Below are 20271 nucleotides of genomic sequence, written 5' to 3'. Positions count from 1 at the left end.
GATCGTAGGAATGCAGGAAGATTTGCGGTTTGTCTTGAGATGCTCTGGAGAAGTAGAAATAATGTAGTATGGCAAGATACTCGTGAAGACCCTATGCGGGTCGGTTTACAAGCCTATCAAAATTGGTACGATTGGTTCTTAGCCAAAGAGAAGCAAAATCCTTCCGGTCCTAATATTAATTATGGAATTTGGGTTCCACCTACGGTAAACCAAGTAAAGTGCAATGTTGACGCAACTTTCAACAAGGTTTGTGGTACTACTAATAGAGGATGGTGCTTTAGGGATCATGTGGGGAGATTTATCACAGGTGGAGTGGCCTGGGATGTGGGTTCTCTTTCCGTCATTGAAGCTGAAGCCTCCGCTTTGAAGGAAGCAATCCAACATGCCATCTCTCTTCAGTTATCTCATGTTATCTTTGAAAGTGATTGTCAAATTGTAACTAAAGTTATTCGCTCTAAACATGTAGGTAATTCTGAGTTTAGCCTTATTATTAAGAATATTCAGAATTTGTTGTTTCTCTTTCCGAACTTTGAGGTAAAGTTTATTAAGCGCCAAGCGAATTCGGTCGCCCATACTTTAGCTAAGGCGGCCAATTCTTGGTCTAGGCATAATTTCTTTAATATGGTACCTCTTTGTATTGATCTTTGCTTAAGGAATGAAAGTCGTTAAGTTTGTTTCTGTCAAAAAAAAAAAAAGTAGAATCAATTCTAGTGACAAATTCAATTCTACTTTTGAAAAACTAAACACCACAAAATCACTCCAATCAATCTCTATAATTGATTTTAAATTTAATAGACGTGGAATCAAACATACACTTAGGCTTTAAAATTTTTAACAAGTCAAATTTAAATTTGACAAAATTTAACTCGGCTCTTACTATTTAATTTCTCCCTCTAAATTGCCATACACTTTTATCGTGAAACTTTTTACCGTCGATATATCATAATTATTTATAAATGTTATTTTATAAATTATTATAATAAAAATTGAATTAAAAAAAATTAATAATCACGATTAATTAACATTGTAAAATCTCTTTACACATCTATGCGTGTCAATTAATTTTAAAAAAAATTAAATATACTTAAATTTTTTATATTAAATATACTCAATATATAATTAAAATTGATTTATTTTTTGACATGATTTTCATTCAAAGGGATGAAAACATTGAAATGCAATAAATTCAATTTGGTCGGTGTCATTTTTACTTTGTCCAGATGCAGATAGTGGATATAAATTTCAGAATAATTCTCCTATTAATAAAATAAAAGTCTTTGAATTTATTAAATTGAGATTACAAATATCAACTAATAAAATAAAAGTTTTTGAACTGATTAAATTGACATCACAGATATCAATGAAATAAAGTTTTTGAATTGATTAAATTGACATCATAAATATCAATGCACCTGACTCAGATTATATATATAGAGAGACACACCATACCATCTCATATCATTCAAAAATAAATACTAGTAAGCAAAAAATAAAATGAAGTTCATTCAAGTTTTGTTCATTGTTTTCTTCTCTCTTCTCATGGTAAGTTTTCTTTTTCTTCCAAAAAAAACTCTAAAAATATTCAAAAAATAATAATTGTAGTATTAAAAACCTTAAAAACTATTGTTGTGGAGAGTATAATGTTTTGAGATTTGAATATGTTAGTGATGTTTTTGTTTTGAATTGATTTAATAGGTTGCTAACATGAGCTATGGAAGAAAGGATTTGGGAGAGTATTGGAAGAATAAGATGAATGAGGAAGCAATGCCAGAAGCAATTAAAAATCTTATTAAAGTTCCAGCTCAAGAAAAAGATGATCATTCTTTTGTTAAGGATTTTGATGTTCATTCTAATATCATATTATATCATCAAAAACATGACAAGCAAGTTCCAAGTGCAGAAAAAGAAGATCATTCTTTTGTTAGGAACTTTGATGTTCATCCTAATATCATATTATATCATCAAAAACATGACAAACATGTTCAACCTTGAAGTAAAGAAAATGGATTCATTGCTATCAAATAAGGGTTGAAATTAGCCTTAAAAAAGAATAAACTAGTAGATTTATATATATATAAGTTGTCATCAAGGCATTGTTATTGGCTATATTATGAAGTATGTCATTAAATAATGAAAGTGTATCCATTTTTTTTTTTACTACTGCTATATGATTATTATTTTTATTTTATTTTTTGTTTAATTAGTCCTCATAAAGCCACTTTCGATAATTTTGACAACTTTGGTATACTACTTTTTTGGCTAAAAATCACTAGTTCAAAATTTCATTTTCTCAAAGTTAATTTAGTTCATAATCTTAAAGAGGATTTAATTTTCATAAATATTGACTTTAAAGTTTTGTTTTGTTTTTAAGTATTTTCTGTCATTTTTTATAAGACCCTTTTTAAAATAGATTTTTTTTTGGTTAACATGTCTTATTTATTTAATCTTTTTTCGTAATATATAAAAAAATAATAAAAAGTATTTTATATAAACTAATACTTTTTTCTCCTTAAATAAATTTATAAACTACACAATTTATTAACAAAATACTATAAACAATTAGAGTTACTTATCCAAAATGTTGTGTACAAGAACACAAATGATGGTATTTTTTTTATAAGTAAATATGTTATATTAAAGAGAATACAAGGGATACTTAAACTCGCAGTACAAAGGAGCCAACCAGAAAAATTACAAAAGCACGAAATAAACTCAACCAAAATCAAACAGAACATAGGATTATGAAAACAATTAGCCTTTTGAATATGCTCTAAACCAGTCTCAGGAGAAAGATTTCGCCAACGTTTCCACTTCCATGACTCATTTATTAGAAGGAATATAATCATTTGATAAACTTTTCTATATCATAGTCCCCATTAGAAATACTATATTAGTAGAAAGAATTGGAGATTTTAAACTGGATATAAATATCAAATTGTCTAATGTGTTGGTTGTGTCCGATTATAATTGCATCTTAATTTCTATACATAAGTTGACACGTGATTTAAATTGCATGATAACTTATCAGTGTGGTTCTTGTGTAATACATGACCTAGCCACGAGGAGGAGGATTGGATCGAGTAACATGCATAATGGGGTTTATGTGTAAGAGGGGATGATGCAAGGATTTGCTTTTACAACAAGCCAGAAAGATGATACCACCCTTTGGCACTAGAGAATGCGGCACCCCCCAGCATGGTCTCTTCCGAGCCTTTCAAGTTTGATCAATTGTAATTTTAATTCTAGTGAATCCCTGTGACTTAGTCACACTTCTCATGTAAAGTCTATCATATCACCAATTTTATCAATAATAATTGTTATTCTCGCACCTACATGCCTATCTTGCGGCATTCCATGGAATTGAAGAACCTCAAAGCTATCAAGAAGCAGTGAAGAAACCAGAATGGAACAAGTCATGGCAACAAAATTCAAAGCTCTTGAGGCAGAGTATAGAGCCATGGGTCATGTCGTAAGTGAAAAAATAGTCCTCCTATGTCAGAGTCATATAGTGAGGCAGAGTATAGAGCCATGGGTCATGCCATAAGTGAAGTCTGGTTGTACTGTTGTAGGGCTTATTATCTAGTTTACAAGTCCAATATGATTCACCAGCTATGTTGTTTTGCAATAATCAGGCTGCCATACACGTTGCAGCCAACCCCGTATACCGCGTAAAAAGAAACACATAGAAGTGGATTGTCATTTTATTTGCACACATTTGCAAGAATGTACAATTTCTACTAGTTATGTTTCCACCAAGAAACAACAAGCACATATTTTTACCAAGGCTCTAAGTGCAAAACAATTTCAGGAGTTAACATTCAAGTTGGGTGCTCATAATCCTCACACTCCAACTTAAGGAGGGTATTTGAGAATAAACAACAACATTGCATTGTTATGAATACAGCTGATCTTATCAATCATTACTAATTTTCTTATATGAGATGCTTCCTATTAGTTGTATTATTTCCTTTATTAACACATCAATCGTCAATACTTTTGTTTAGGTTTGATTTATGTGAATGTTCTTCATTTGTAAAACATTTGTAATCATCTAAAGAAAATACATATCTTTTTTTACTTGAAACGCCACTTGTGACATTCATAACCTATAGAGAAAAACAAAAAATAATTAAAAATTGTATATTATTATGGAAAATTAGTTAATGTAAATTAAATATTTTTTTAAAAAAATGTTGCACATTTGTTTCTAATGTATCTAATTAATCCAATTCAAACTAACCCGTTGTTTTTCGATTTGAGTTTTATCACAAAAATATGCATATCCAACTCAATTAGGTTCATGAGTCAACTCGATTATATATGAGATGAATTATATTGTCTTTAAGAATAAGTTTAAATATTTGCTCCAAATCTTAACACTATATTTTTATTAATCTAACGGTTTTAATTGAAAATTTATATTTTCAAGAGAGCAAAATACTTTTAGAAAAAAGTATACAAATAGAATAACATCGTATAAATTTTAATCTTATAAATTTTATTTTATTTCTATATTTTTTAATTTAAAAAATATTATTTTAAAATGTCAAATATATATATATATATATATATATATATATATATATATATATATATATATATATATATATATATATATATATATATATATATATATATATATATATATATAAAAGTAGACTTAAAAAGTTTACTTTTAAGTCTGGAAAATATGCTAGTTGAATCTAATAAGATAAACCTAACGAGTTGAACCGAGATGTTCGTGAGCTTCTAACAAGTTGAGTTTGAGCTGGAAAAAAAGTTCGTGATGAGCTCGAACTCGAACTCGGCCAATTCTTAACGAGTCAAGTTCGTGATGAACTCGAACTCGAACCCGGTCATTTCTTAACGAGTCAAACTGAATTGAGAGGAATTCGACTCGACTCGACTCATCTCTAGCCCTAACTTAAATAAATATAACTTATTTGGTCGGTGTCATTTTATTCTGTCCACATTCATGTAGTGGCCATAGGTTTCATAAAAATTCTCCAATTTACAAAAATATGACTTCACTTCATTTGGTACTATAATCAAATTAATATTGTACTAATGAAAAGTCTTTTTGAGTTGACTAAATTTATGGTGAATGTTGACCAACTTTGATATCACAAGTATCAATACACTTGACTCTGATTATATTTGTGTATATATATAGACACAATGTCCCTTATATAATTCAAAAAATTAATATTAATAATCGAGAAGATAAATGAAGTCCCTTCAAGTTTTCTTCATTCTCTTCTCTCTTCTCATGGTAAGCTTTCTTGCTCTAGAATTTCTATAATAGCTCAATTGTTTTTTATTTAAAATTTGAATATATTTGTGATGGTTTCTTTTGAATTAATTTAATAGGTTGTTAACTTGAGCTATGGAAGAAAGGATTTGGGAGAGTATTGGAAGAATAAGATGAATGAGGAAGCAATGCCAGAAGCAATTAAAAACCTTATTAAAGTTCCAGCTCAAGAAAAAGCAGATCATTCTTTTGTTAAGGACTTTGATGTTCATTCTAATATCATATTATATCATCAGAAACATGACAAACATGTTCCAAATGAAGAAAAAGAAGATCATTCTTTTGTTAGAGACTTTGATGTTCATCCTAATATCATATTATATCATCAGAAACATGACAACCATGTCCAACCTTGAAGTAAAGAAAATTGGTCCATTGCTACCAAATAGGGGTTGAATTAATTAGACCTACTAGAACTATTAATAATAATAATAATAATAATAATAATAATAATAATAATAATAATAATAATAATAATAATAATAATAATAATAATAATAATAATAATAATAATAATAATAATAATAAAAAACAAGTAGATTCATGTGTATTATAAATTGTCACCAAGTCATTGTTATTACTATATATGAATTATGTTATATAATAATAAAAAATTATCTTTTATATCGTTATGTGTGATTTCGAGTGCTTGTTTATCTCTTCTTTACTGTAAATCTGTTTGTTTTCTACATATTATTTTAATTTAGTTCAAAATCTTCAACAGGTTTAATTTTCAAAAGTGCTGGTTTTAATTTCATTATGTGATGAAACTCTTGTTAAATTATTTTCCTCCATAAAGAAGAGTGACTTATGCAAATTTTGTTGGGTCCCAATATATGTTTTGCTTGACTGGATAATTCAATAAAGGCAAAAAGTTTAGACGAGACTGAATTTATGCAAACTCACAATTAAATTAATATAAAAAACAATAGGGACTGGTGTGTGTGAGATGTTGTTTTGACTGGTCAACTGAAATTCAAAACAAGTCAATTGCATATATGGTTCATTGTTGGACTATCCAAAATAAACATTCAACGTGTGACGATGAAAAAACATATCAAATACACATTCGTTTAAATATCAAATACATATCATCAATGCATATATAACAAATTATATTGATGGGACTATAATTTATATAAGGGTGTGTTACTATACATATCATCAATGCATACAAATCAAATACACATTCGTTTTAATTTATTGAATAACAAATATATATATATAGCCTCTATATATAAATCAAATATATAATTTGAAGAAAAAAAATTGTTTATAATAATAAACCATATATGTAAGTAAATAACATTAATTGTTTATAGAATTTAAAAAATATCTATTGTATTGAATAGTCAATTAAAATTCAAAACATATGTAATATTATTCAGTAATTTGGAGTTTATTAGTGTTTCTGTTTGCTAATCTCATGTAACTTGCTCTTAATCTTATGTAATGTAGTGGTAATGAAATTAAGAGTGAGATCAGAACACTCTTGCTTACCACAAGTTTTTTTTCCCATGTCAAGTTGTTGTGTGGTTCGCGTATAGAAATGTGAGACCCTGTGTTGTGGACCGGGCCAGAATTCAGTAAATGCTGAATTGGAGAGACAAGCCATCGCAGAAACAAACCAGCAATCCGTAAGCAGCATCTTTTGAGGTCCAATTCGAGATAGAGTGATGAAGGAGTTCCCTGAAATCCATTTTACAAAGCGCGTACCAAACGAGCAGCAAAAGAGCCATCAAGTGAATGTTTAACTGGGTTGGAGAAATAGAAACCATTTGGCGTCACGAAATCAGGTGGAACATATCTGTCTACAGGATCAACGCGAAAATCCTGAAACTCAGATAAAGGACAATCAGCACTTGAAAAATGAGACAAGAAGAGTATCTGAAGATTCGTGAAAAGTTACGATACTTACATGATGTCTTGATAGAAATGCAGCTACCCTCTCATCATTCTCTTCAGGATCTATGGAGCATGTACTATATACTAATACTCCCCCAGGTTTTACCAATCTACAAATGCGCGGAAAAAAAACTCGATAAGGGCGAAACAATGTATCAAGTTTTACCTACTTTCATAAATATCAAAGAGAAATTTTGGATTTACGTGGATGCTGCATCGAGGAGTTCATCCTGTAATTCCTTCAATTCTTCCATATCTTTCAGCTTTCTATTCCAACGTAAGTCCGCTCTCTTCAAAAGCCAGATAATAAGTACAGATTAACAAGCAAGAAAAGATAAATACATAGAATAATTATGTGAAAACGAAAAACAACAAGTAAACATAAAATATTTAACACAAACCACCTTTGAAAGAACACCGAGCCCTGAGCACGGTGCGTCCAACAAAACTTTGTTACTCTTAAGTGGTTCACCGTCCTGGGAAAAAGACAATTATAAGAAATAAACAAATGCAGAATTTAACACTACATAGGATGGGAATGATATAACATACAGTCAATGTACGAAGATCGGCATGAACAGTGGTAACAACACCATCTACTTGATGCAACTTTGCTGTCTCTTTAAGAATTCTCAACCTACCACTATTTACATCAATTGCGTATACCATGCCTGAAAATGCAATGTTAAAAGAAGATCCGACGTGGTTTAACAAATATTCGTCGACCAAATAATACCTTGTCCATTTAAATGAGAGGCCATGTAGAGGGTCTTTCCACCAGGAGCAGCACAACAATCAACGATGGTTTCACCGGGTTGAGGATCCACAATAGAGACTATCAGACCTGCAATTGAGAATGTGTGATGCATTGTACAAGAGTAGCGGGAAAAACGAAACTTAAGATATTATAGTTTTACAGTTATTCCTTCTATGAGAAAAGATGACAAGTTAACCTGCACTCTCGTCCTGAACGGAACATAAACCCTCTTTGAGTAGGCCGGCGTGAATGATGGTCTGAAATATGAAACCACACATAGTCAATGACTCAAATGAGAATGTCGTTTCTACTCTTGTAATAACAGAAATAACAGCAAGATACACAAGATTTCAACACCTTTCATGTGAAAAAGAAGAAGGAAAAAAATGAATAAAAAGATAAACAAACCGAAGTTCAATAGCCAGCCAAATCAAATTTGGCACCAGCTAACGTAGTATGCTACTACATACGATAGAAAAACTACTATACATAGGAATTTGATATCAAAGTTAAATTATCGGATGAAAATAGCCTTATGATAAACTCATTGGCTTGATATCATACCTGCAACCCAGTTTTGATGCGAACAAAATCATCCAAATGCAAAGAAAGCTTGTGTGGGACATTCAACGTATTAAGCTGTGTCACAAGGTCATCTCTTGAAAAACCTATTGCCCGATTTGCTCTGAAATTTGAAAAAACATATAGCTTGAGTTCTTCATTCTCTGTATGCTACATTGGAGGGAGGCACAAAAAAATGGAAGAAGCAATTACTAACCTTAAGCTATAACTCGGTTCACTATTGTTCCATATCATCAATTTAATGGTTTCTTCCTGACCAAGATACTTTGCCCATCTCCTGACGATCCACTATAAAGAAACAGATGAAAAAGCATTACCAAGTTTAGCCTTCCTTGTTTGGTTTCTGTTACTCACTATCCTAAATATAAATTTAACAGTGGTGCAGAAAAACTAGCAATAAATACACACTCACAACTGGATGTGAGTAGAGAGTTGCCAGAGCACGTGCTTGAGAACGATCATCGCCCTCTACTTCGGGTAAAGGCAGAGTTTCATTTTCCTGCAAGAAAGACATCAACGGATTTGAGAAATTCTTTGCAAAATCACGCTCATGCCATTAAGGGATGTGTAATATACAAAAAGTAAAACCTTGAGCACAACTAGCTTTCGGAGGATTCCATTGACCAAGTTCCCTGCACCCGGCCTGAGAGCAGCTTTAGCAAGCTGCACATTCTGCATTCATTTCAAACAAGATTGGCAAATCGATAAAGAGAATATTTGAGTTCAAAAAATATTTATCATCGTATCTTAGTAATATTCAAAACTCTCAATGTACTCGGTCATCATCAAACAGTTACAATAAAGGAGCGATCTCTAACACGCTACACAAACACATTTTCACATACATAAACGCAACCAAAATCACAAAATTAACCAATCAAACTTACAATCACATTCAAATGACATCAGGTTTTACTTTTAAAAGTCAAGTTCAAACTAACAATCAACCGATCAAAATTAACAAAAGAAATGTGAATTCAACAAACAAGAATCATTGGGGCGTTCAATACAAAATATTCAACAAGGAAACAACTGATGCATATTTGGATCAAAGAAATACCTCATCTACAACAGCATAAGGTGGCATGTCTAATTTGAGAATCTCATAGAAGCCAATTCGTAGAATCTGACCAAGCAAAGTACTAAGGTCAATAATCAGATGGTGATTGTAACTTTGTAAGGCCTCAGAATAAATATAGAGCCCACCTGTAAGAGAAGAGGCTCCATACTAGATATATCTTTATCATGACACAATGAACTGATTAAATGATCAAGGTATCTCCTCCAACGAATTGTACCCCCAACAATGTCTGTAACCTATGTAATTTTCAGTGCGAAACAATAAAACAATGAACAAATTTGCTCATGAATACCCCCAACGAATTGTTGTTAATTACCTAAAGATGAAAATGTGTTGAAAGGGATAACTAACCAATCTGAGGTCTTGATTATTCAATTCTCGAGTGCGAAAGCCAAGAGTTCTTTGAACATATCCCATCTCATTTTCACCAGAACCTTTCCCTTTCTCATTAAGAAGGTCAGCAAAAGCACCACCAAGTTCAATTCTCATCAATCTCACCGCAGACACTACAAAAACATTCAACAATTGAATAAGAAAATGAACAAAAAAATCCCTTAAATGTAAGCACAAAAAATAGCTCTTTTTTGTTGAAAGTAGATAGATAGATAGATAGATAGATAGATAGATAGATAGATAGATAGATAGATAGATAGATAGATAGATACCAGCCCTGTGAGGAGAAACATCTGAATTAAGCTTCTGGGGTTTAAGAGAACGGTTAGCAGCAACTGAAAGTTTCAATTTTTATGGTAACCGTTAATGAAGGTGTGTCAGTAAACAGAAGTAGCCTTGTAATGGAAATTAAGTTTGTTTTGGTTGTTACCGTTGGTAGATGATGGAATGGATATGTTGGTGCTGCGTGTTCTATGTGGAAGCTTCAATGGATTTGAAGAAGATGATGATGATGAAGAAGAAGCTTTGGTGGTTTTGTGTGGTTGTGCGAGGAAAGGTAAAGCCATGTACACGACTTTCGCCATGTTTGTATTTTGAGTGTAACCTGTAACGAAGACAGATGCAGTTTGGATATGGTACGTTTGGGGTTTAACTCTTGTACTTACAAAGAAATTAATTTGTTGAAGTTTGGGACAAGTGAGTGATTAATGGCATGTTTGGTTTCGGAATGATATATAGAAGCTACAAAAGGTAGTTTTTAATTAAACGTGAAAATTCACTGTGATTCTAAGATATTCAACACTAAATCAAACATAGTATAAGTCTTATATTGTCTTTGTTTAGTGTCTTACATGGTCTTTGAATAAGTAAAATGTTGAACTTATAAGAGAGAAAAGACATATACGCGATGTCTTAATGTTTGGGGTAGAGAGGTGGTATTTTTCTCTCTTTGTGGTCTTAAGAGTATTGATTTTATTGTTTCTCTAGTGTTTTCCGGACTCTATAACAAGTGGTATGAGAGTCTTGATTTGGCTTGACGAGAGAGATTTTGTATTCAAGTATGAGTAGTTGAATCTCACATTGCCTATGAATGAGTAGAGTGTTTGATTTATAAGAGAGGTGACTCAAATACCTAATGCATTGAGGTTTTGAATAGAGACATGGTCTCTCTCTCTCTGAATATTGGTCTTGTTGTTACTCTCATCTTTCCTAGACTCTCTAACAAGTGGTATCAGAGTTTTGGTTTGGCTTGGTGGGGGAGATGGATCAAGATCATGTGTTGGATCTTGTTACAAGAAGTGAGATGTTATACGAAGTGGAAACTCACACTTCGGGGATTTTAATTTTGAGTTATAATGTGAGAGGTTGAGTCACATATTGCATGTGAATGGGTAGAATGTTCGATTTATAAGAGATATGACTCATTATATAATTCCTCAAGGTTTCATCTCTTTCTCTCTCTCCTAGAACATTGAGCATGTTGTTGTTTCTGTCTCCTCCGGTCTCCCCAATAGTGATTTCATCCTAACTTTATTTGAACATCGTGGTTTGTAATGGTTCCAGTTTTGTCTCGATCCCTTTGATTTGTAATGCTTGAGATTTTTGTTTGTGCATGGCGTTTTTAGCTTGAACTATTTATTGTACTTGAACTTGTGATGGCCGGATTTGAATTATTGGCTTAATGAGGATTGTTCCTTTCTAGTTAGGTGATTTTATTTCCAAGAACTATACTTTTCTTAGGTCGTGTTTCATCTCCCCGTCTCCAAGTGAAAGCTTTTGAGATAGTTTTATGCTTTATTTATTTCTTGGTGCAACATGCTTTGGGATTTGTACTTTTTTTGACGTGTTTTTCTTCTCTAGCCTAAATAAAGATCTGGTTTAAGGTGCACTTTCAGATTTTGTTGATGATGTCATATATAGAACATAAGACTTTGGTCAAGAGGTTTGCATGTCTTCAAGTTAAAACTTGGTGTGAGGTAGACCAAGAGAAGTGGGACTCTGTATATGAGACTCAACTATCAAGAGGTTTGTTACTTTAATTTATGTAATATGTTTTCAAGTGTCAATGAACTTGTTGTCTTTTAAATTTTACATTTTGGTGTTGTTATATCAATATTATACCAGCGAATTTATGTAATTTTAAAACCAAATGAAATTGTTCATTTATTTTTGTATCATTTCCAACATTTGCATTACGTTTGTATCATTTTCAACATTTGCATTTTAAAGAAATAACGTGTTTTATGGAAATTTCTAGTATTATTAAGTGTTTTGACATAAGAATAGATTTTTATTGGGTATTATATAAAGTGTTTTATAAAATTTAAGTGTTTGAGATGTGAACACTTGTATTGAATTGTGTTATAGATTCGGTTCAGTTTTGATAGTATAGTTGCAGGTTCGGTTAGGGTGAAGTTTATTGAATCCATAATGGGTTGAAGAACAATATTATCTCCTTTGATTCTCATGATAACACAATGTAAGACAATGATTGTATTATCTAACATTTGTTATACATGTACATTTATTTTGATGAGATTAGTCGTAGTCTATTATTTATAAAGAGTAAGGAAGTTCTACAAATGATCTTCGAAAGTAATAGATAAAACTGAAAGATTTCATTTAACACAATGATCATTAAAAGTTAAAACATCTTGGTATTACATTACTAAAGTGTTCTCTAGATGTGCGTCATAGTGAATTGATGTGGTATAATTTATCAACGTTATAATCTAATCACAAATGTTTTGTTAGTTTTGAGTGCGCAACCTAATAGGAATGACTTAAGTTTGACAGAATATTTTGATGATGATTTGTGTGTTTTCTTATTTTTCTTGAATGATTGATGACTTTAAATGTAACGTGCAGAAAAATAAATGTTAAAATGTAAAAAATACAATGATACTTTTACATTTGTGACTTTAAATGATACTTTTACATTTCTTGGATGGTTTCTCTTTTCAACCAAGGATATTCGAAAATTTTACTATGATAAAAACTGTTATAGCTAAATCATCCTGATTCTCTTAACCTTTGTACCAATCAATCACCAACGCACCATCTTATGATTTTACAAATAGAAAAAAAGTGGAAAATTTCCTTGAATAAAAAGAAAAAGAGAAAAAAAAGAATCTAGTGACATAGATGCGCATATTGCAAAGAAGTGGGCACCAACACAACACACGAGATGTTCCCTTCCATTAAACGCGTCGTCTCCGATTCCTTCCCATTCAACGCCGTTACTCTTTCTCCCGATTCACACGTAACGTATATTAACACCGTTACATCTTTCCACTTTTCCATTTCTATATAACAGCAACACATTTTCCATCTAAATTCTCTCTTCCTTCCTTCCCTCCCTCCCGGAAATTAAATCATTCCATTTCGCCTTCATCCATGTCGGCGGTATGTCACCAAATTCTCCGATCCTATTGTCATTCCGAATTCTTCGTTGTTGATTTTTATAATGATTTTCTTCTCGTTTTAGCATTTCTTAGTTTTTTTGGTTATGTGATCGTTGTTCTATTGTGCTTGAAATTTTAGGTTCGAAAAGGTTTTGATCGGAGGTTTTTTCAATTTTCATGGTGCGGTTGGTTTCGATTATTTCTAATTGCAACTTGTTTATTTTATTATTTAAGTGTAATTACGGTAACATCCCTGATATTGTGTTGCTATAATCATAATCTAAAACTGTTATATTTGCAAAACATTGGATTCAAATTTGGATAGTTTACTTTGTATACGGAGGTTTATTATCTAAGAAGCACGAAGATGCCGAACACGATAATGACACAACGACACTTATAATAATTTAAAAAGAAATGAAAAAAATTAAAGATAATCAGATGTGTTCTTGCCTGACACAGACTCAGATACACCATACATTTTTGTATTAGTGTCGGTGCTACAAAGTTTATTATGCAAAATATTGGTTACAATAGTATGTGTTTTTCTAAAATGTGAAGTGAAAGAATAAAGTAGCTATTTGTTGTCTTCTGATTTGTCTTTTGCTTGTGGATGCTTGATAAAGTAAGTTAGATGTTTTGATAGTGTTGGTTTTGTTTTTCTGGCATAGGATATCTTTGACGCTTTCAATTGGAGGTTTTACCTTAAGTGTTCATGAATAAATTTTAGGATTAGTGGTTGATCAAAAAATTATAGTATCATTTAAATATCTTTCCGAGCATAATAAGAAAATAAATGGTTTTTAATGTAGTTGGTGTAATATGTTTAACTCTATGATTATGGATTTGATTGGGAACTTTACAAAGTTAATCATTTTTGTTTGCTATATTGTACCAAACATTATTCTTCAAGGGGCAAAGATATCAAGCTATTGTAGTTCATCTATAATCTTTTCTATAGTCATAGACAGCTTTGTTTATAATTATAATTGGTGTCAGTTTGTAATAACCAATAACAGTGAATTTTTATTGACTAATATGATTATCCCATAGGACCAGGGTAAGCCACTACCAAAGTTTGGCGAATGGGATGTCAATGATCCGGCTTCAGCTGAAGGTTACACTGTGATTTTTAACAAAGCCAGGGATGAGAAAAAGACTGGTGCCAAACCTGAGTCACCTGCAAGGGCAAACCCTCAAGCCAGGCCTCCATTAGAGAATGCCAAAACTCAAAGTGTAAAACCTCTTTCTGCATGTATATGTGTTTGTTTTTGTGTTCCTGAGTTTTTTTGTTTGTTTAATTTTGAATTTTTCGCAAGAGTGGAGAAACATTGGGATAAAAGTTTGAGGCTTGATTGACATACAAATTTTATGTATGTACATTTTTCCTAATGAGAAACTTTTTGATTTGCAGAAAGGTTGGTTTTGCTGCATACATAATCCTCAAGCGGAATCATAGCAACTGTTGGTCCTTTGTGTATGATTAAACAGAAGTGTGTTAAAAGTGTGACAATCTCCCAATGTCCTCCTCTAAGGGATATGAGCTGCTGAGCATAACGAACTCTACTTGGATTCAGTTTTTATTATGTAAAAGTGAGTAGTAGCAACGAGGGAGAGTAAAGATAACAGACAGTTTTTTTTGTATGTATTATTAGGAGCAGAGGTTGCTCCTTTTTTTGTGTGCCTTTTCTTGTTCTACAGGCTGTAGAGGTTTGCTTGTTCCATTATATTTATGAATTACAACAATACATACCTTATTTGATGAGCTGGTTTATTTCCTTTGTTTTTGATTACCTGGACAAACTTATTTGATTTTTTTCCCTTAATTCACTCCATTTTGTTACTTTACATATTTTTAATGTCTATATGCAAAGGGAAGGTTATAGGTTGGCAACAACACCTTTACTTTAAGCACACTCTTTTATAGGGAAGAAATTAATGAGGAATGGATCCCACTAAATATGAAATGTAAACCACATAATACTAAATGAAATTCAACAAATAATAAAGAGGATGGAGCCCACATGAGTTTCTCAAATCTGGCTGAAATGTAGTACATAATTTGCATTTAAAGTGCATATTAGATTGAACACAAGATAACCTCATGGAACAATGGAATGCTGTGATTTAAACAAATAGGAGGAACAATGGATGTGTGTCAATGTCATATACACAATACCTACTCAAAAAATAGTAAAATTTATTTTTAACATGAATGTTAAGTCTGTCAAAAAAAAAAAAAACATGAATGTTAAGTAGAATTAATTCAGTTTTTGAATTTGTTGTAGCCTATATACTGAACTTTAGCATCAATATTTTAGCATCAAATATGATATAAACGTTATATTTATAGTACTAGCTTATGGTGTATACCATAACAAAAATATTAACTAGCGCTAACCAACTTATTTCAACTCAAAACTAAATCTAAATCTTATCATCACTAATTCACTATCATGTAAGTCCTTTTATCATTCTTAATTTGAATATTAAGAGATGGAATGTACCGGAAGAAGCAGTTTGATGGAAAAAACCTCATTTGATCTTTGGACATTTTTTGAAGCAATTAGCCATTTGATGTTTAGAAATTTGAGACGATTTTTATTCTTATAATGACAAATTACAATTGAATTGTGTTTTCAAACAAAATTATTAATTAAGAATAAAAGAAAATTTTAGAAAGCTTAAAAAAATGTTATAGATCTAATTTACTGGATTATCCGATTTAATCGATTAATGAATTAGTAACTCCATCCTGATGAAGGGTGTGATTTTTAAAAAATTGTTTTCAATTCATCTATTTTTTTAATAGAAAAACCCTTAAAAAAATTATTTCACCTTCAAATAAAAAACACTGACATTCACCCTTCCCTTTGACGAGGATGTAGTCACGCTCACTCCACAACATCTTCAGCTCTGTTCCCCTTTTCAACTCCAGCCCACCATCATTTTCCTCTTCACAATTGAATCATCTAAGAACTAGTGCTTCATCGTTTTTTCTTTACTAATTTCTTCACGGTGAGCATTCCCAAAATTTCCACTTTTTTATATGCATATAAGGTGTTTGTAAAATGTTCTGTGTGGGTTTTCCTTTTAGAATAATTGTACATGTAAAAAATTGTGTTTTGATTTAGTTAGATGCCGTTGATACCGAGTTTTAGGATATTAAAATCCTCTCTTTTTAGTTTTATGTTTCATGTTTCATTCACTGATAGGAAAATCATTCTTGTTCATTCTATCTTGAATTAAGTTCTTATTTGTGGGTTTATGACATGTAGTTATCTGGTCAGCATGGATGTAGCACATTGCTATTTAGAAGGTAATGCAGATGCTGTGGAGTTTTGCCCACATAATGGGCACCATAATGTTTTAGCAGCATCCACTTACACACTACAAGAAGGTGATCAACCCACTAGATGTGGAAGCATTTCACTATTCAATGTTAACGGGGACACAGACAGTTTTTACACCGTTTATAGTGAGGAGACTAGTGGGATTTTTGACATAAAGTGGAATCCACCCTCAGGGGGCACAAGTCCTTTTTTAGGTCAAGCAGATGCTGATGGATACTTGAGAATTAAGATGCTGGATGATGATGGAGTACAAGGTATAGATTTATATCTTGATTCTTTCATTTACATAACTACAAAGTCTAAAAATACATTCTTTAGCACTTACCCAGTGTTGTCAAATAGCGACTTTAGCTTATCAAAATTTAAACAAATCACCAGGGTTTTATAAAAATGGTCGCGGTCGCGTAAAGGTTTTCACAATTTCGGTCGGTACAGGTGCCACAACGCTAATTGCGGTCGTCAGGGTGGGAATTAACCACAATTTGTTCTTCAATATAGAAAACAGTGACAACAGTATCGGTATCGGCATCTGCCAAAACCGTTTTGTCGCGGCCGTTTTCGCGGTTGCGGACCCTTTTTTAAAACCCTGCAAATCACCATTGTTAAAATTAAAACAAATCACCATTGTTCTGTAATACACAATTTAGTAACAAGTGTTTTTTAATAGTAGCTACAGAGGCGCTATAGCACTGTAGTAAAGCTGAATTCGAATAAACTGTTGTTTTTTGCGATCTGCAATTGACAAAAATTCTGCTTACCCTTGATAAATTGGCAGTGGAAAGCACTACGGACCACCATAAAAAATGTATTCAGTATTCACTAATAGTTAACTGCTTTTTAAAAGTAGGAAATGCCAACTTAGCATTTACATATTTTTAAAGTCCGAAAAATCCCATCATGACACTAACAGACATCCTTATATCAGGTTTGTTTCCTAATTGAAACTGGAAAGATTTTTTACCCTTATATATAAGTTACAATTGCCTTCTAATTTATTAGTGTCTATAGTTTTTAGTTATATCAAAGATTTGATTTCTCTTCATGCAAAGGATATGTATGTTAAAAGTTGATAACTAGCTGGATATGAACTTAGGCCTTTTTTCTGGTGGATTGGTTGTTTGTTTAAATATCCAATACAAAATACAACCTCCTACTTTACACTTTACAGTTAAACTTTAAGCAGTACCTTCCATTTATCAAAGTTTCTTCTTTGTAAATAAATTAGTGACATAAGCCTTGCAATGTAAATATTTCATTTTTGTCAAGAGATACTGGCATTTATTAATGGACTCAATCGCACCATCATTTTATCTTGTTTCTAAGTTTATATTTTGCTATAGAGAGCTGTCATTTATTTATTTGCTGAGTTACAATGTGTTAAAAAATTGTTATTGATTCAATGGCAGGGACTTGTCTAAAAGAGATAACAAGTGAGAAAATCACTAACTCAATGTGTTTGTACCTGGATTGGAATCCTTCATCCACGTCAATCACAGTAGGGCTTTCTGATGGCTGTGTCTCTATTGTTTCTCTTCTTGAATCCAAGCTAGAAATACAAGAGGAGTGGAAGGCACATGATTTTGAACTTTGGACAACCTCTTTTGATATCCACCAGCCAAATTTGGTATATACTGGCTCTGACGATTGTAAGTTTTGTTGTTGGGATTTGAGGGATAGTCCTTCCAATCCTGTATTTAAGAACTCTAAAGTCCACAAAATGGGTGTTACTTGCATTGAAAAGAGTCCTCATGACTCAAATAGCTTATTAACTGGCAGCTATGATGAATTCTTGAGGGTTTGGGATTTAAGATCAATCTCAAAACCTGTTAATGAAACTTCAATCAGTTTAGGTGGAGGTGTTTGGAGGGTGAAGCATCATCCCGTCATTCAAGACCTTGTTTTGGCTGCCTGTATGCACAACGGTTTTGCGATCGTTGGTATTAAAGGCAATAAAGCTGAGGTGTTGGAAACTTACAAGAAGCATGATTCGCTTGCATACGGAGCAGACTGGCAGAAAGGAGAAGTGAAGCTCATTGAAGGGAGAAGTAAACCAGTAGTAGCCACTTGCTCATTCTATGACAAACTCGTCCGGGTATGGAGGCCCAGTAATGATATTATCTTGTAAGTTCATGTTTAACTTTGAGCCCTCAGTTTTGAAATGTAACAACAACGGTTTATTTTATTCAAATCTTAGTTTCATTAAACATTGAAATATTAAAACATCATAGATTCTCTCCAATGTGCAAAGTTTGTCATTAAGGGAATTGTATGTTATTGTATTAAGAGTCATAGTTTTGGATTGCATTTCTTGAAAGAGAATCATAGTTTCATCCACTGCAATTGGCTTTTTAAGCTTAAAAATAGTAAAATTCTATGAAAAACAAATGCCCGCAAAAGCCCACAAAAAAACGGGGCGGGGCGGGCACATTAAAGAGAGTGGGCCTAAAACCTTGTCCCGCCCCGCGAAAAAGTCCGGGTAAAACGGGCTTTCCCCGCGGGCCGGACCCGTTTTACCACCCCTAGTCTTAATGGTATTTGAGACAGTTTTTCGTTTCTTTTTCTTCCTGCATCAGTAACAACAAAGCTTCATCCTTGAATCTTTGATTTTTGATTTTTTATGATAGACTTGTAACAAAACTAATCAGATAGTTTTTGAGAACCTTTTCTTCTTCCAACCGATATATTAAACAAAAATAAATAACTCCAAAAATTCTAAATCTTCATTCCTCCTCTCCATCTCAAACCACTAATTTCAACAATAAACAGTTTTTTAATCAAGGTCAAGCATAATAACCTAATAAAATAGTAAGAACTACTTATCATGACCCAATGTAGTAGCCTAATAAGTGAAATTTTAAATATAAAATTGGTCAAAATATTTTTCATAAAAATGATCATATGTATTCATCGTATTGCAATGATTATTTTTTAATAATAAAATTTATAGATATTTTGAATAGTTCCTCAAAATATCATATTTGAGACATTTACTTTGAAAACTTATGTGATTTAAACATTTTTAAAATTCAATATTTAAGATATTGAATATTAAAGTTAGTTTTTTTTTTTTAGTTTTTAACAAATTAGTTTAAAATAAATTTTCATATTCTTAAAAAAATTTAAATTAAAACCTTTTTGTTTTGAATCTATAGCAACGTTGTAGTTAGTTTATGTTATTTTTAAGTTATTGAATTATAAATATTAACAACTTGTTTATATTAATACATATATAAATATATATCACCGTGATTAAACCCTAAACTAACTGTAAACCGATTTAACCCTAATTCAATGAAACTTTAAATTCAAAGTTCAATTGGTTTGATTAACTAAACCTAAATCGTATCATTTATTGAATAAATTAATACTATGAAACTAAATTTTATAAATATGTTATACATAATCATATATTCGAATCTTAATAAAATAATATTTTAAAAATCTATCATAAAGTTAATACAACAAGATTAAGGGTACACACAAAT

At 31.7% G+C, this 20271-nt stretch overlaps 5 protein-coding genes across 5 annotated transcripts; 4 read left to right on the top strand and 1 right to left on the bottom strand.

Annotated features, from left to right (window-relative positions):
* The first annotated feature begins 1425 nt into the window (after positions 1-1425).
* On the top strand, positions 1426-2055 carry LOC131617774 (uncharacterized). Its single transcript, XM_058889028.1, has 2 exons — positions 1426-1542; positions 1696-2055. Exons 1-2 carry the CDS (start codon positions 1495-1497, stop codon positions 1990-1992), a joined length of 345 nt encoding a protein of 114 aa, XP_058745011.1. The 5' UTR covers positions 1426-1494; the 3' UTR covers positions 1993-2055.
* Positions 2056-5216: 3161 nt separating this feature from the next.
* Positions 5217-5713, top strand: LOC131617773 (uncharacterized). Its single transcript, XM_058889027.1, has 2 exons — positions 5217-5272; positions 5371-5713. The coding sequence occupies exons 1-2, from the start codon at positions 5228-5230 to the stop codon at positions 5665-5667; spliced, it is 342 nt and encodes a 113-aa protein (XP_058745010.1). The 5' UTR covers positions 5217-5227; the 3' UTR covers positions 5668-5713.
* A 922-nt stretch (positions 5714-6635) lies between these two features.
* On the bottom strand, positions 6636-10744 carry LOC131617772 (uncharacterized). Its single transcript, XM_058889026.1, has 16 exons — positions 10460-10744; positions 10302-10364; positions 9988-10142; positions 9762-9872; positions 9616-9681; positions 9144-9227; positions 8968-9054; positions 8752-8843; positions 8538-8658; positions 8170-8230; positions 7953-8060; positions 7769-7887; positions 7621-7692; positions 7421-7506; positions 7230-7326; positions 6636-7144 (listed from the first exon to the last, which is right to left on the bottom strand). Exons 1-16 carry the CDS (start codon positions 10611-10613, stop codon positions 7013-7015), a joined length of 1608 nt encoding a protein of 535 aa, XP_058745009.1. The 5' UTR covers positions 10614-10744; the 3' UTR covers positions 6636-7012.
* A 2475-nt stretch (positions 10745-13219) lies between these two features.
* On the top strand, positions 13220-15226 carry LOC131617771 (protein NOI4-like). Its single transcript, XM_058889025.1, has 3 exons — positions 13220-13434; positions 14487-14669; positions 14848-15226. The coding sequence occupies exons 1-3, from the start codon at positions 13426-13428 to the stop codon at positions 14890-14892; spliced, it is 237 nt and encodes a 78-aa protein (XP_058745008.1). The 5' UTR covers positions 13220-13425; the 3' UTR covers positions 14893-15226.
* A 997-nt stretch (positions 15227-16223) lies between these two features.
* LOC131617770 (uncharacterized) lies at positions 16224-18990 on the top strand. Its single transcript, XM_058889023.1, has 3 exons — positions 16224-16451; positions 16712-17040; positions 18193-18990. The coding sequence occupies exons 2-3, from the start codon at positions 16725-16727 to the stop codon at positions 18909-18911; spliced, it is 1035 nt and encodes a 344-aa protein (XP_058745006.1). The 5' UTR covers positions 16224-16451; positions 16712-16724; the 3' UTR covers positions 18912-18990.
* Positions 18991-20271: the final 1281 nt, after the last annotated feature.

Source organism: Vicia villosa, linkage group LG7 (genome assembly GCF_029867415.1).
Source record: "Vicia villosa cultivar HV-30 ecotype Madison, WI linkage group LG7, Vvil1.0, whole genome shotgun sequence".
In the NCBI taxonomy this organism is placed as follows: domain Eukaryota; kingdom Viridiplantae; phylum Streptophyta; class Magnoliopsida; order Fabales; family Fabaceae; genus Vicia; species Vicia villosa.
Note: the sequence above shows the minus strand (reverse complement) of the source record. Positions and strands in the feature narration are given on the sequence as shown.

Bases quoted from the DNA above. Each gene is read 5' to 3' on its own strand.
- LOC131617774 (XM_058889028.1), top strand. From the start codon at position 1,495: ATGAAGTTCATTCAAGTTTTGTTCATTGTTTTCTTCTCTCTTCTCATG. The intron at 1,543-1,695 runs GTAAGTTTTCTT...TTGATTTAATAG, and splicing joins TTTTCTTCTCTCTTCTCATG to GTTGCTAACATGAGCTATGG.
- LOC131617773 (XM_058889027.1), top strand. From the start codon at position 5,228: ATGAAGTCCCTTCAAGTTTTCTTCATTCTCTTCTCTCTTCTCATG. The intron at 5,273-5,370 runs GTAAGCTTTCTT...TTAATTTAATAG, and splicing joins TTCTCTTCTCTCTTCTCATG to GTTGTTAACTTGAGCTATGG.
- LOC131617772 (XM_058889026.1), bottom strand. From the start codon at position 10,613: ATGGCGAAAGTCGTGTACATGGCTTTACCTTTCCTCGCACAACCACAC. The intron at 10,143-10,301 runs GTATCTATCTAT...ATGTTTTTGTAG, and splicing joins TGTTTCTCCTCACAGGGCTG to TGTCTGCGGTGAGATTGATG. The intron at 8,659-8,751 runs GTTAGTAATTGC...TTCAAATTTCAG, and splicing joins GAACCGAGTTATAGCTTAAG to AGCAAATCGGGCAATAGGTT.
- LOC131617771 (XM_058889025.1), top strand. The intron at 14,670-14,847 runs GTAAAACCTCTT...TTTGATTTGCAG, and splicing joins AGAATGCCAAAACTCAAAGT to AAAGGTTGGTTTTGCTGCAT.
- LOC131617770 (XM_058889023.1), top strand. From the start codon at position 16,725: ATGGATGTAGCACATTGCTATTTAGAAGGTAATGCAGATGCTGTGGAG. The intron at 17,041-18,192 runs GTATAGATTTAT...ATTCAATGGCAG, and splicing joins GGATGATGATGGAGTACAAG to GGACTTGTCTAAAAGAGATA.